At 47.2% G+C, this 14018-nt stretch overlaps 1 protein-coding gene across 1 annotated transcript in view; it reads left to right on the top strand.

Moving 5' to 3' along the window:
* Positions 1-14018, top strand: part of LOC144937562 (RING finger protein 150-like) — a 147291-nt gene that overhangs the window by 63783 nt on the left and 69490 nt on the right. The window contains exon 2 of the mRNA XM_078864848.1: positions 10573-10817. Within this exon, the coding sequence (XP_078720974.1) occupies positions 10573-10817 (245 nt within the window). The remainder of the gene's footprint in view (positions 1-10572; positions 10818-14018) is intronic.

The following is a 14018-nucleotide window of genomic DNA, read 5'->3' as shown; positions in this document are numbered from 1 at the left end:
CACCCTCTGGCAACAAAACTGGTGTTATTATTAATTTACCACATTGTTTAAACAAGGCATGAGATTTGCATGGGGCAGTGATGACACACATGGAGGTGACTGTGGTGTTCAGTTCATCGGAAGTGGAGGATCACGTCGTCAATGTGGGCTTTTACTGTTCAAGAGGCTATTTGGGAGGGAAGTGGTTGCACAGGAGATGGTAAATCACGTCTCGTCTCTCCACACGCGATGCGTAATGCTGGGCGATGAGCTACCACAAAGGTAACTTAGAGGCAATGTGGGAATAGAGAGATGAAATGCAGACGCTGAACTCAAAAGTGACGGGCAACACACTTGAGAGTTTAAGGAGACGATACGCATCTTAATTTTAAACCGGGTGTGAACCCATCCCAATATATCAATTGAGACGCGGTATTGCTTGCGTGCGATCGAGCCATGTGTGAACGTCGCATATCCCCCTTGCAAACGAGGAAACCCAAGCAACGCGCTTAAGACCCGTCTCTCCGATGCGCTTTCCGGTTTTGCCGTGTGGCGTTTCATCATGACGACGACACGCAACGCTTCTCTCCACCTCCTGGGAGCTTCTTCCGGGACGGAGCGAAACGTCAGACAACGTGCCGAACAATCGCGCGGCGCCATCACGAGCGAGCAAACCAACGCATCGGCATGCTGAGGACTGATGCGAAAAGGCTGTTGCAGTTGCTGAATAAGATGAATTACGTAAACATTTTCGCTGTCGTGAATATGGCTCGTGTCTACGGGCGGGAGGGGAGGTGTGGCTGAACCGCTTGGTCTGCGTTTTGGGTTGTTGCGAGTTCCAATTCCTGATCCAGGGACTTTGGGAAGCCAATAGTGGCCGTCCACCCCCAAGCATGGGAAATGAGGAATTTCCGCCTTGGGGGCCCCTTTAACGGAGATGATGAGCCGAGACACGAGACACGACATCTTTGTGTGCGTGCGAACTTGCGAGCAGCGGCGCCGTAAATATGTGCCGACGTCCACGTAAGAGTCCTCGAAGTTGTAAATGTGAACCTGTAGCGAAGTCCGGTGCCGTTTATAAATGGACACGTTGTCGGTGCTCGGGACTTCGGATGAAAGAATTGCCGCAGCATTATTGTGCATCGTCATGATCATTATTTCCAATGTGTACTTGATGTGGAAATGTGTCATATTTACATGGCTTTTATGACACCAATGTTTGAAAATAACTCCCTTATTTTGTATTTTGGAAGATGCTTAGGCGTGTAGTGTTACAGGGGGAGTTAATCATTAGCTTGGCCATGACTGCACATTGGTACGGCTTATAATACAGTAGGCGGCTAGAGTATACAGTTGTCGGTTAAAATCTCTTCACCGGTAATACTTCCATTGTGTTCGTAATCCTCAACCGCCATCTATTGCAGCCGTGACACGAATATCAGAAAATCCTATGACATAATTTTCAGGGGCAATCCATTGTCTCCTGTTGTCACTTGTCCAAAATTTCCAATTACCCTTCTGCCATGTTCGAAGCTGACATTTCACCTCTTACCTTACAGGCAGTGGTATTTATTAAATCAAAAGTCAATAGAGTATTTTTTTTAGGTCACACGAGAGCCTGCAATCATCTTTGTTGATGGTACATAATCAGTTGGAGGGAATTCCACATTCCTTTGGCAAGGAAGGGTCCGTCTTTTAACAGGACAAACCCGCTCTTGGTATCCAACAATGTTAAACCCCAGAGGTTTAATGGGCCGAGTCAACCCCTCCAGCTGAATTTGAGCTCTCAACGTTCGGATTGCAAGTCGAACACACTGCCACAGCACCACATTTTGAATATGTAATAATTGATGAGTAACAACTTTGGACAAAAATTGGAGGCGAGCATTTTGCCACCCGCGCTCTACCACTGGGAGTATTGTTCATCACGTGGCGACCAAAATCATTTAAATTCATAGAGCTGGAATGTAATCAAATTTGGTGTTGAACCGAATGTAATGTGCTGGGTTTTTTGTTGTTGTTCAGTCATTGGCTGAGAACAACATCAACTCACAAGCTCGGCTTAATAACATGCAGCTTCCTGGGAAACGAACCCAGGATCTCCAGCGGTGACAACGCCACGCTCTGACATCTCAGCCAGGTGGTCAACTCCGATTTTTGAGTTGCAACTTAAAATTACGTCGGGTTATGCTGAAGCACCGATTACAAATCCGCTCGTGAATGTTATCCCGTGTGCGTGTAGCGTCATCGTCAACCTAAAAGACGAGCAAAACATAAGAATAAGGTGACTGACTTTATCACTGGGCGCTTACAAATTGCACAGTGATGACATCACCTTGTCCTATTTCAGGCCGGTTATGGTAATGAACTCCTTCACAATTCTGGCAAATGAAGCCGGTCGTAATCGCCAGCGAAACGTCGTTAACTCAAATTATAAATGTTGTGGGTTTGTGCTCCAACACACCACCAGTGTGCAGAAGTAGTAACTAATTGACACATTTTGGTCACATGGCCAAACCTTACTAGTTGGTGGTGTCGGGTGGAGGTGGTTATTTTTATTTTACTTGTATTAATTTTAATTTTTTACCTACGTGACTTTACCGAAAAAACCTAAGAATATGAATCCTTGCAGTCACGAAAGCTTCAAATCTAGAAATACATGATCTAACCCAAAAAAATCGTTATTATGAGAAGGATAAACGTCGTGATTTATTTTATTTTCTACCTACGTGACTTTACCGAAAGAACCAAAGAGTGTGGATTCCTGCAGTCACGAAAGCTTCAAATTATGACGAAGGATGTAAGTTAAAATGCTGGTTGTGGGTGAACTCGGCCTATTGTTGTCCTCCATGAAGGTTGAACAAAATGAGTGCCACTCAATGGGAAGTCAAAAGTTGTTTTGCTATGGAGAGACTGCTCTGTCCCATCTTCATCATCTGCATCATCCATGACCAACTCACCGCTGGTTGAAGGCGTTCCCAAGCCATCGGGCATCTCTTATGGTTCTGCGATGTAACAATCCACCTCCACTCCAAATTATTTAATCGTTTCGTTTCCTTTTTTCTGGTGGCCGTCCTCTAAGAGCGCATTCTATAAACTGAACAATATTTTTTCAATAAACTAGCAGCCACATACTCAAAATGCGTGTTGATTCTAAATGTGGAGGGAAAAACCGGAGGACCCGGAGAAAAATCTACGTGAACACGGGGAGAGCACGCAAACTTTGCGTATGCAGGCGTCAGGGTCGGGATCGAACCCAGGTGAGGTTGGCTGCCATTCTGTCACTCGCCTCGGCCACCGGCCCATCATCCTGGAATATGGAATTTCCAAAAATTGCTCTGCGCCGGTGGGGAAGCCCATTTGCTCGCTTGAGTACAGCTTGGGGTTTGCCAGCTTTTTCCGTAGCCCACATCCGAACATATTTCTCAGTCCCGACCTAGGTCCATCAACATTGCAGTACTCTCGAATGCAGTTCTACACAAGACCGGTACCAGATGTTGGTACGATTCAATTCCCGCCGCCCGAACACATGCCAATAACCCGGACTTCCCCGGTCGATCCCGTACAGGAGGCAAGCCGAGCACAGCTTCACCGTGTTCTCTCGTTCTCACAGAACGGGCTGAGAGGGGGGGGGGTAGAGGCAGTTCTCCGTCACCGCAGTGCAGCCACCGCTCCGCGCGGTACAGAGTGCAGCATGAGGTTCGCTTTACCGATGAACTTTAATGAGAGTGAAACTACCTTCTTGCCGCCGAGTCGTCATGGTGTCTGTGTAAAGTAGGGCACGGAATAATGAAGGGGCCTGTGCCGCGTCTAGGTTGTTATACATAATGCAGGCGGTTTGGGGAATTGAAGGCACCGTGCCCGGATTGGCTGTCACGACAAACAAAGTGGGCCCCCCCCCCGGCTAATTAAATAGGGCCGTGCTCGTAATGATATGCGATGTTCCCGGACGTGTGATGTCTGCATTAGTGCCTCCAGGTGGGCGAGTGTCGGTGCGTGTACCGGCACAGCCGCCACGTGCACCGCAATGGTGTGCGAGCCCCGAGTGCGGCGCGAGTGAAGTACAACCGACCGCTTGACGGGCAATGCCGCAGCGCCGCCGCCGCCGCGGTAATCCCGTTATCGGGCATTAGCGCTTCACCTTCGGCTGCACCATAGCCCGGGTGGATCGGCGGTGATTAGCGTGGGGGTTTAATGACTCTTAGGATTTGCGGTAATTAATGAGCTTAACCTGTATAATTCTTGGTCCAGCTTTAATGACCTTAGACGTTAATTATACGTAGATTTTTTTTTTTGTTCTTAAGGGAGGGTTATTCCCTGTGATTTTTTTTTCTCTATACGCAGCCCTTGGTGCTGCACAGGTTCTTGTTTGGAAAGTGTAAATAGCTGAAGGTGTAAACAGTAATGCCAGATGGTGGGATATGCTAAGAGCAGACCTTGGAGGTTGGGTGTTGACAGCTGCAGGCTATAACAGAAGGAGGAAAAACAAGGCAAGGTGTGTCTGTAGCAGTGGCATTGGCTGTGACATTTTGACCTTGTTCGTGATGAGAAAAAAACATTGTTCAGAACCGCTCATTTGTCGACGGATGTACAGCAACGTGTGTGGCTTTTATGTTACGATGAATCCGGATGTCTTCCCTGTTTATCCTGACATAACCAACTATTCGGCAAGAGGGCACCGATGATCTTGCTCAGTTTTTGCTGCATTACGCGAGGATGTCTTGAGATCATTCACGTAACCGATACAATCCTACTGAGACCTTTGAGAAGTTGAAATCACTCTGGGGTTTGGTGCATTGCCTTACCAGATGGTGCCGCTCCTGGAAAAAAAACCTTTCCACGAGAAAATCCATCAGCTGAAGGACCTGACCAGTGAATACTATTTTAGTTGGGCAATGAAATGTACATCTGTTTCCGGCCATCCATCTCCCTCGTCCTGTCTGATTCTCCTGGGTCGTTGGGACGCCGGGCTGGCAGCTCCGGTGATGCTCTCCGCTCCACCTTACCCCGCTCCTCACCCCCTCACCGATCAGCTGGCCATGGCTCAAGCTCACCCAGCCTGCGTTGTCCTCAATCCCAAATCCTCCTTCGGTGCCCTCCCCTCATTCCCATCCCCTTATTGTCACACTCTCAATGGTGCCGTGCGGGATGGTTCGTACAGGTTGCTGGACCTTATCGATTCGCTTGTGGACCACCACGTCTGTCTTTGTTTCATTTGCGGCTGCAAGTCGTCCTTTCTGCCCTGATTGGGTGGTAATTGTGCCCCATACGCATCCGATAGCTGCGTGTGCACCGTGTTAATTTTCAAATGGGGTTTGCTTTCTACTCTTCCCCTTATTAAAAAAATGTGTTTACCTTGTTCGGCCGGTTGCTGCTTCTGCAGCTCATTAGCCGAGTGCGGTAAGATGGGAATGTTGAAGTCTTCGTGAGGTGAAGGTCATCTGCTGGAGACTGCGAGTGAGCCCACTTTGGTCACTGTGTGGAATTTACGACTTCAAGTTGGTTGTTTTCTTATCGGCTCCTTGGTGAAATAGAGACAGAGGCAGTTAACAACGCTCCCGTGGCGTTAGACTACCTGATTGTGATATATTTTATTGCTTGCTACCACTTGGCCCCTTTGGCCCCTGCTCATTTATTAAAGGCTGGTATAGCAGAAAGTACGAGAGTATGCAGCTAGATTCCGAGCTGCCCAGGCATCGTCGTCATGCAGGCTTTGCTCTGGTCCGGGCCCTCGGCTGTCGCCCATCGTCCACACCCAGGGGGTCGGCAACCCTGCCCTGCATGCGGATCTTTATTGAGGACCGCTTCGTGACGTTGATGATGAAGGACTGCCATCTCGTATTCACGTGCATTGCGGAGGCTCTTGAAATTTTGATCTGAAGTTTTCGTGACTGCAATGATCCATACTCTGTGATTCTTTCGGTAAAGTCACGTAGGTATAAAATAAAATACATGAAATTAAAAATTTTTAAATCACGACGTTTCGGAAGCAACACAGCTGCTGTGGTGTTCCCACTTGATGACGGACGCTTGTGTTGCTTCCGAAACGTCGTGATTTAATTTATGTTAATTTTTTGTATTCTATTTTATACCTACGTGAATTTACCGAAAGAACCACAGAGTATGGCTCTTGAAATATTGAGGGTTTTGTTTTTTGCGAATTCAAAAATAAAAATGGCTCTTGTTGTTAGTTTAGTTGCCGACCTCTGGTCCACACCTACGCTGCTTCCCAAGTCTCCTTTTGCTAACCCACCATACGATCGCTTTAACTTAAATACATGTATTGGGTTTATCACGTGTCTGGAACTTACAGAAAAGGGTTTGCTTGAAGGGTATGCTGGCGTGGGGGGGGGAATGGTTTATGGGATGGGTCCTCTGGGTTAACAATTCCCCCATAACGCGTATGTCCATTTGGGGGAGGCCCATTTTGCAATCCAACCATGAGACCTGACTGAAACCTGGCCCAATACGTGTGGTGGGGTAAAGTGTGGCACTCTTGTTGAGACGTCTGATCAAGGTGGACGAGTACTCCAAAATACCCTCCTGCAGGGGCTCTCCTCCCAGAACTTCCTCCGCTTGAGGCCTTTCTGCCAGCAGTAGCGTGATGAAGCAATTTACAGGGCTGCATTCTTGACATTTTACCAGCTTAGAACCTGTGCTCAGGTCAAATTGAGCATTGAAAGAGTGTAAAAAAACTACCTGGGCATAGTCGCCTTCAAAGGCACATCAACGTACTGCATACTGACCCTGTTAAATCAGCTATTCTCGTGGTTAAACTGAGTCACGCTCATTTCATCGTGTAAATGAAGGTGGCTCATACACAGACCATCGCCTCCTTTTGTTGTAGAATGTGGGAGCTTGTGTTTTACAAGTATTGTCTCGAGATGCTTGACATCATTGGTATTCACAGCTCTCCAGGCAAAAAAACATCACAGGTGCCGTGTTAAATTAGAAAAAAAGCTGCATTTTAATTTAAACCTGTCTGACCAAAAGGGCTGTTCTCTGCAAACTCTCATGTTCTAAGTCGCTGTGAAACAAATTCAACTGATCGCAAACAGTGGCAACACGTTTGTGCTATATTTGACCCTCCGTGTACAATACTGGTTTTCCTTTGGTTGAACTTAACCCTACCATGGGAATGTGGAAATTCCACCACTGGCTCTGGGCTACCAACAGAGATTTAGTGCTGCTGCATGTTCAGTTGAGCTGGGAGAGCCACTGACTTTTTGACTATTCTGTATACATATAGTAGTATGTAACTAACCTACCACCAAATTACCTGGCATGCCCCCTCTCTTATCAGATCTTGGAAGCTAAGCATGTTTTGAGCCTGGATAGTGCTTGGATTGTGGCCAACATATACACGTAGGCTGTGCCAGACCTATGTAGTGGGCAGCAGAGGGGCAGTGCTGCAAACTACACTGTTGTACTGTCAGAATCTGTATTTCTGCTGGAGTAATCTGATGAGCTATGAAGCTCGTTTTCACAGATGTCCAGTTGTAGTGGGTCGGCAAGATAACACATTCCTGCGGAGGGAGCTGGTAGGAACGTTGGGTTGCTCGGTCAATGGCCAGGGTCAACGGCGGCGTGGTGTATTCCGCAAATATGGCCGACTGTGAGGGCGGGCACAAGCCGGCGTGAGTAGGTTAAACGTTGAGCACCACGGGGTTGACCAGCCCCTCCCCACCCAGCCCCACCCCTCCCATTTTTGGATGCACGACGGACGGACGGACGGACACAATAATCCCCTGTGGGCTGGTGGAACCAAGTGGTTCCTACCAGTAAAACAACAAACAATACAAACGCGATAGGAGTGCAAAGTACATGAAAGGTAAGCAAACCACAAAAAAAATAAAACTGAACTATTTTTATTTTACCAGGTAGAGCCCACTGAGCTATTAGTTTATTTTTCAAAAGTGACCTGGCTATCACAAATGACAGCTCAACGAAGTGGCTTATCATGCGGAGATATCTAGCAGCCAAATAATCTAAATGCATGTTCTTAAATGTACTTGTGTGCACCAACATCGAGGCCATTGACCGGTGTGGTGAAGTATGGTCAAATAGCCTCCATGATCTGCATAGTGTGGGGAGGCCCTCATCCAGTATTAGTTGATGACGTACGTATGCGTCATCGTAATGGAACTGGAAGAAAAAATTAAATAACTTTTGTGGTACCGAGACTCCCACAAGGCCATGTGGGAGGGTGTGTGGAACAGTTTGATGCCAGTTTTCATAGTGCGGTCGTGTCGCTACAGCTCTTTGCGGTGAGGATAGTGCCTTTAAAAACAACGATGCTATGCCTCTATAATTACAAATTTACGCTGGGCCATTTGTGCGTTCCGAGATTCAGCGGTGAATGGGACCCACCCTGCTGCAACTTGCAGTTGTCTCGGAACGGGAAAGGGTTAATATATTCTCCTGGTGCCAAATGTTCATGTGAATCCGTGGAGCCATGTTGACGTTGCCACCGCGTGTTGTCATTTTGAATAAGCTTCTCGTTTCCACATTTTCTGCTGCTACCCACGAGCAAATTGTTTTTTTGTTCATTCACCAAAATAACGGTGAAAGTGCCGGTGTAGACAATCTTGTTAAAATGAAAACCTGGCGTTTCGAAATCTGTGGATTTCTTTGTCATTTACGGTTCAAATACGTGTTGCAAATACAGAGACGTGCGCGCACACACACACAGCAACATTCATTGTTATTTACCGTGTTATTTATCGCAAGGAGAGCTAGCCTGATGGGAAGAGTCCCTTCTGCGAAATAGCCTAGTTAATGCCGTGTGACCTTCACTCTTTCAAGACAGTTGGAATGTTATGTCTCGCTCTTGTTGTAGCGTCCCTGGATTTTGGAATAGGCAAGGCTTCGTAACTGCCCTTGAGCCTCCTGTCTGTCCACCACTTCTTTTGGGTTAAAATTGGGGGTGGGTGAACACACTCGGGGAAAATGTGAAGGTGCAGCCCTGCAGGTGCTTTTCTCGTACCGCTGCCGGCGGAAAGGGCCTCCGCTTGAGGAGGCTCAAAAGAGAGCCCCCTCGAGAGGAAACTCTCTGCCACACCAGACAGGGGTCTCGGCAGAGGCCGGAGTGAAACCCGCACCTTTTCACGCCAGCACACGCGACCTTGCCGATCGACTTGACCGCACGCCGAGGAGGGGTGGGATGTTTTGTTGGCAGCCACACCGCCAGTTTGTTGCAGACGTGGCTCGGCGTGAGCCGCACACAACAAATGGAACGGTGCTCATTCCAGTGACGGCTTGCAATATGGAGTCGTGCTGTGTTGGGGGTTTGGAGGAACAGGGCTGTGCATGAGACTGTTTTGCCAGATTCGTAGACCGTCTTCTCTTCTTCAAGCGCTTGGTGATAGGGTCGCTATTTATGAATGCTTCCCTTTGCGCTTTACTGCCGGCCACTGGTCCAATGAGTTTTTTGGGGAAATTGCTCAATTTTAAGAATAACATCGAACCGGTGTGTGTGTGTGAATGTTTAACTTCTTTTTCACCGTGCGAGTTGGACGTGTGTGGGAAGGACAACAAACTCAACACAAAAAGCAGTGACCAGCCGTATGGATTGGAAAAACAAGTTTTACCAAAATACAAAACCTTGACATTAAGTTAACATTAACTTAACAAACCTTAACATGAACCTAATATTAATACGTCAGCATACGGGTTATCGCTCCAAAAGAGAAGTGCATTAGTTTACCAAAATACAAAACCTTGACATTTAGTTAACATTAACTTAACAAACCTTAACATGAACCTAATATTAATACGTCAGCATACGGGTTATCGCTCCAAAAGAGAAGTGCATTAGTTAGATAATTACGTTCCCAATGCTTTAGCGGCTGAATTATCTAGATGTGCTATTTAATTGGTAGCAATCAGTGCTTTCATCTAAAATGTCTGCCCTAATTTGAAAGTTTCTACGGACTTAATTGCCTATCAATCACATTACAGAAACTGTACGATGCACATTATTCAGTGAGAGATTCCTCATGCATTGTTGTCACAAGAATCGTATCGTGCGGTGGCTGGGTAGCTGAAGGGTCGGAGCACCGTGCCCACAAAGCTGTGAGAGACCACGCAATAAATAATCACAATTATACACTTCACTTAATTTGGCATAAATGCCATCAATTAGAGTTATAAAGGTGTTTTAATGAATGTAGTTTTGACTGCCGTGCGATGAATATTTCTCAGGAGCAGGGCTTGTGGGACAGTGCACTTCCGAGTGTGCAGATGAAGGGGGGGTTGACTTGAAGGCATCTCGATGGCAGCCCTCTCATATCGGCTTCTCATAAAGCACGTTGTGTTGCACTGCACTGACAGGTTTTAAATGGGTACTTTGTTTTGTGAAATGGCATTGTGAACACAGTTGCAAGAGAAAGCATGGGGGAGGTGAGGCATAAATAATAAATTATGATAATAAAAATGGGAAAAGATGAGACTTTTTTTATCTTCAGAGAAAATCAACAGAGTTATTTTTCAGAAGTATTGTGCGACGGGTGCTCCGTAGCATGGCCCAGTCCTCCTCCACCTCCTCCTCCTTTTTAACACACTACCGCCATGTGTCATCTCTCGCCCCGGCAGGTACGGGCGATATTGTGGCGGTGATGATCCCGTACTGGCAGGGTCAGAAGATGCGGATGCTCATGAGGAACGCGACCCTTTGGGCGTTCATCACCAAGGGCACACGCAACGTGCAATACACGCGCGGGCCCTCCGTCGTGTTCGTCTCGGTCTCCTTCATCCTGCTCATGATCGTCTCGCTCGCCTGGCTCATCTTCTACTACGTGCAAAAGTTCCGCTACGCCTCGGCTCGCAACCGCAACCAGGTAATGCCCGCTCGGCTAGCGGCGGCTGTGTGCGGTTGACTGCGCTCAGGGCCGCGGAGCTTCAAGTGTCGGAGGAAGAAGCTGTTGGCCCCCCTGCGAGCAAGTTAGTCCCCCGATGTGCCATCTGCCGAGGAGGTGCGACCGGTGATTCCAGAGCCTTAAACCGTAGTGTTGGCCTTCGTTGGTGATACTTTGAACCAGTAATGGAAATGGCACATTCCCATAACAATGGCCAGCCATATTCTTGGTTCTTTCGGTAAAGTCACGTAGAAGGGAAATAATAAAATAAAATAAATTTAATTTAATAAAAATTCTCATGACGTTTCGGCCACAAAGGACGGCTGCTTGCGTTGTGGCCGAAACGTCGTGAATTTTATTTTATTACGTTTAATTCTTATTATTTTATTATTTTCCTTCTACGTGACTTTACCGAAAGAACCAATAATATAATGGCCAGCCAGTTTCTCTATTAATGTAAATTGTGTTTTACATGTTTATTAATAGCCATCACTTTTGTAGCAGTTATTGTGTTGGTGTGTATTTGTGCAGTGGTTTGCACACTTCACTCTGATTCTGGTGACTGAGGTTCAATTTACTTCAGTGCCTTGATGTATCTGAACCTGTCTTGGGCCTCTGCCTAGTTCGACTTAGCCTTCAATAACTACCTGGAATGGTGTAAAATATAGCGTTGGGGAGACGAAGGCAGCTGGGCATCGGGCTGGCTGCACTTAACGCCACGCCAACCTTCATTAATAGATGCTCACCAACAGTATTTTTTAATAATTGTGCTTAAACAGGGATTTGTGTCTCTGTGCACGTTTATGTGGATGTATGCAACTGATTGGCCTTGGCAATGTGTTTTGGTTTGTCTCTTTTAATTTACGTTTAATTTAATTTGATCAATTAATTTTGCATGGCCACTTCTGACTGCTGTGTCACAGCTTGGACACAAACACTCCTTAGAATCGTTTGTCCTTGGAATCCCAGTGTCCTTGGAATCCCAGTGTCCCAAGTCCAATTCTTGAGAAGGCACACGAGTGACAGATTGCTTCTGCCCCTGGCGTGGACTTCCCCAAGGTCTGTTCCGTTTTAAAATGTGTACCTGATGAGATATGTCTACAAACAGCAGCACATATCACAAAAAATATGGCTTGGCAGTGTGCTGTCTCTACTGACCAGTCATTTCCCATCGTGGCTATAACCAGAATAATAATTACTGAATAGCTCTTCCATCAACAGCCGCCATATTAAGAGAGTGCCTTTTGTATTGATAATTCAACTATAGGCGGCATTGTGACGAAGCACTAAACTCACAATGCAAAGGTTAAAACTTAATATGCTGGACAGGGTCAGCTAAGCTCACCGTCTAATTCAGGGTCAAAATTGGAAAACCACCTTGTGGGAAATCGCTCCTCTTTGCTATGAATAGACTGGACACCACCATAGGAATGTGGAATTTCTGCAGTGGGTCAGCACTGCCCACAGGGATCAGCACACCACCCAAAGCCAAGACACGATGCCTTTGTGTTTTTTTTTGTTATTTACGTTTTTTTTTCCCCCTTTTCCTCCCGTGTTTGAGGCGGTTGCCCTCGGATAGTGAATGCCAACCGGAGAGATGATGCATTGCGAGGATTTCCTCACCAGATTGAATATCCCACCCCAAGTGGGAGTGCGGGGCTCAGATACCATTGACGGAGGGCGCGCTCGCCTCCAAGGGTATAAACATGCAAATGTGAAACGCGAACCCATTTGTTTTGCTCCCGTCATTATCAGCGAGGAAAAGAAAATGAGCCGCGCCACCACAGAGGTGGCGTGAGCTTGCGCGTCACCAATGAGGGGTCCGAGCGGTTGTGGAGTTTTCGGCATGAGGCCCAGCCAGTGTGCGGGGGTGGATTAGACCGGCCTGCAGGCGGTTGGAACCGAATTTGAAAGGGGGGTGGCTTTTGACCGAGGTCATATTCTTCCACGTGACCCACGCAGTGCAGATATCGTGCTGTTGAATCGTTTGTATGTTAATGTGTGTAAAAGGGAAAAGGTGCAGCCCTGAAGCTGCTTGTTGTGCTTCTTCGACCGTCTGGAACGTTCTTCCTTCCGATATTAGGAAGCCAATGGAGAGATGTATTTTTACATCTAGATTGAAAACTCATTTATCTCGAACTGCTTTTTTAGAACTGCTCGTGTTTACTTGGTTGTTCTTCCCCCGTACCTCCGATTGGCACGGTTGGCAACGTACGGTGCGAAAGGAGTTCAACGTGCATACATTCACGCCACTGCTGGTGGAAGGATCTTTCCACTAGAGGTGTCTTCCCAGAGAGCACCTCTTCACAATATTTGGACTCCTCTTCCATACAGACCAAACATCTTGTAAGAGGTGGAAGTCCCCATACATGTGACCTGCCGGTCAGCTGGCTGACGTGTGAAAATGTACGCCGGGAGATTGAACCCCCTGTCCAGCATGCTTTAAGCATTACACCGTGGCAGCATCCACCACATTAATATCCCAATATATAGCATTAATATGTACTATTGTGTATATATGGCATGTACACACGTGTGTGGGTGTGTATGTGGGAAGCAGTCACGTAGTGGTCAGCGCTGCGCTGCGCCACGAATCCGGCGACCCGAGTTCGATTCCCGCTCTTGGCCAAACACCCAGTGACGAATATCTGAACCGTTCCTGGGCCTCCGCTAAGTCGAGTGCCTCAAATAATGGCTAGCTGGTGTGGTGTGTGAACATCGCCACTGGGGATACAAAGGGCAGTCGGGACTGGTGCTCGCCACCCACCTCCTCGTGTACTTTGCCGGCCTTCATAGGTGCTCCCTAACAGCACTTGCCCCAACAACCTGTGCAGGCTATATGGGGGGACTTTATCTTTTATGTCTCATTATGCTTATACCTGGTGGATTTGTTACTGTGGCTAGAACGCTCGACTGCTTTTTCTCAGTAATTTCTGCAGGAAGTGCTGCTGCCTACTGAAAAGCAGATGTTTAAAAGAACGCATGACATCCCCATTTGTAAGAATAGAGCAAGGCCATTCGTATGCAAGAAGTGTGCGGAAATGTTTTCAACGCAGTGTGGTTTTTGAGACGTGATCTGTCTACTGCTGAACAAAGGCCTCATCCAGGAATCTCTGTCCCACGGTGCCCTGCAGCGTCACAATGCTGTCCCTTGCACGTGAGCCGATCTCATTGCTCCGTCTC

Source organism: Lampetra fluviatilis, chromosome 19, assembly GCF_964198595.1.
Source record: "Lampetra fluviatilis chromosome 19, kcLamFluv1.1, whole genome shotgun sequence".
In the NCBI taxonomy this organism is placed as follows: Eukaryota; Metazoa; Chordata; class Hyperoartia; order Petromyzontiformes; family Petromyzontidae; genus Lampetra; species Lampetra fluviatilis.
Note: the sequence above shows the minus strand (reverse complement) of the source record. Positions and strands in the feature narration are given on the sequence as shown.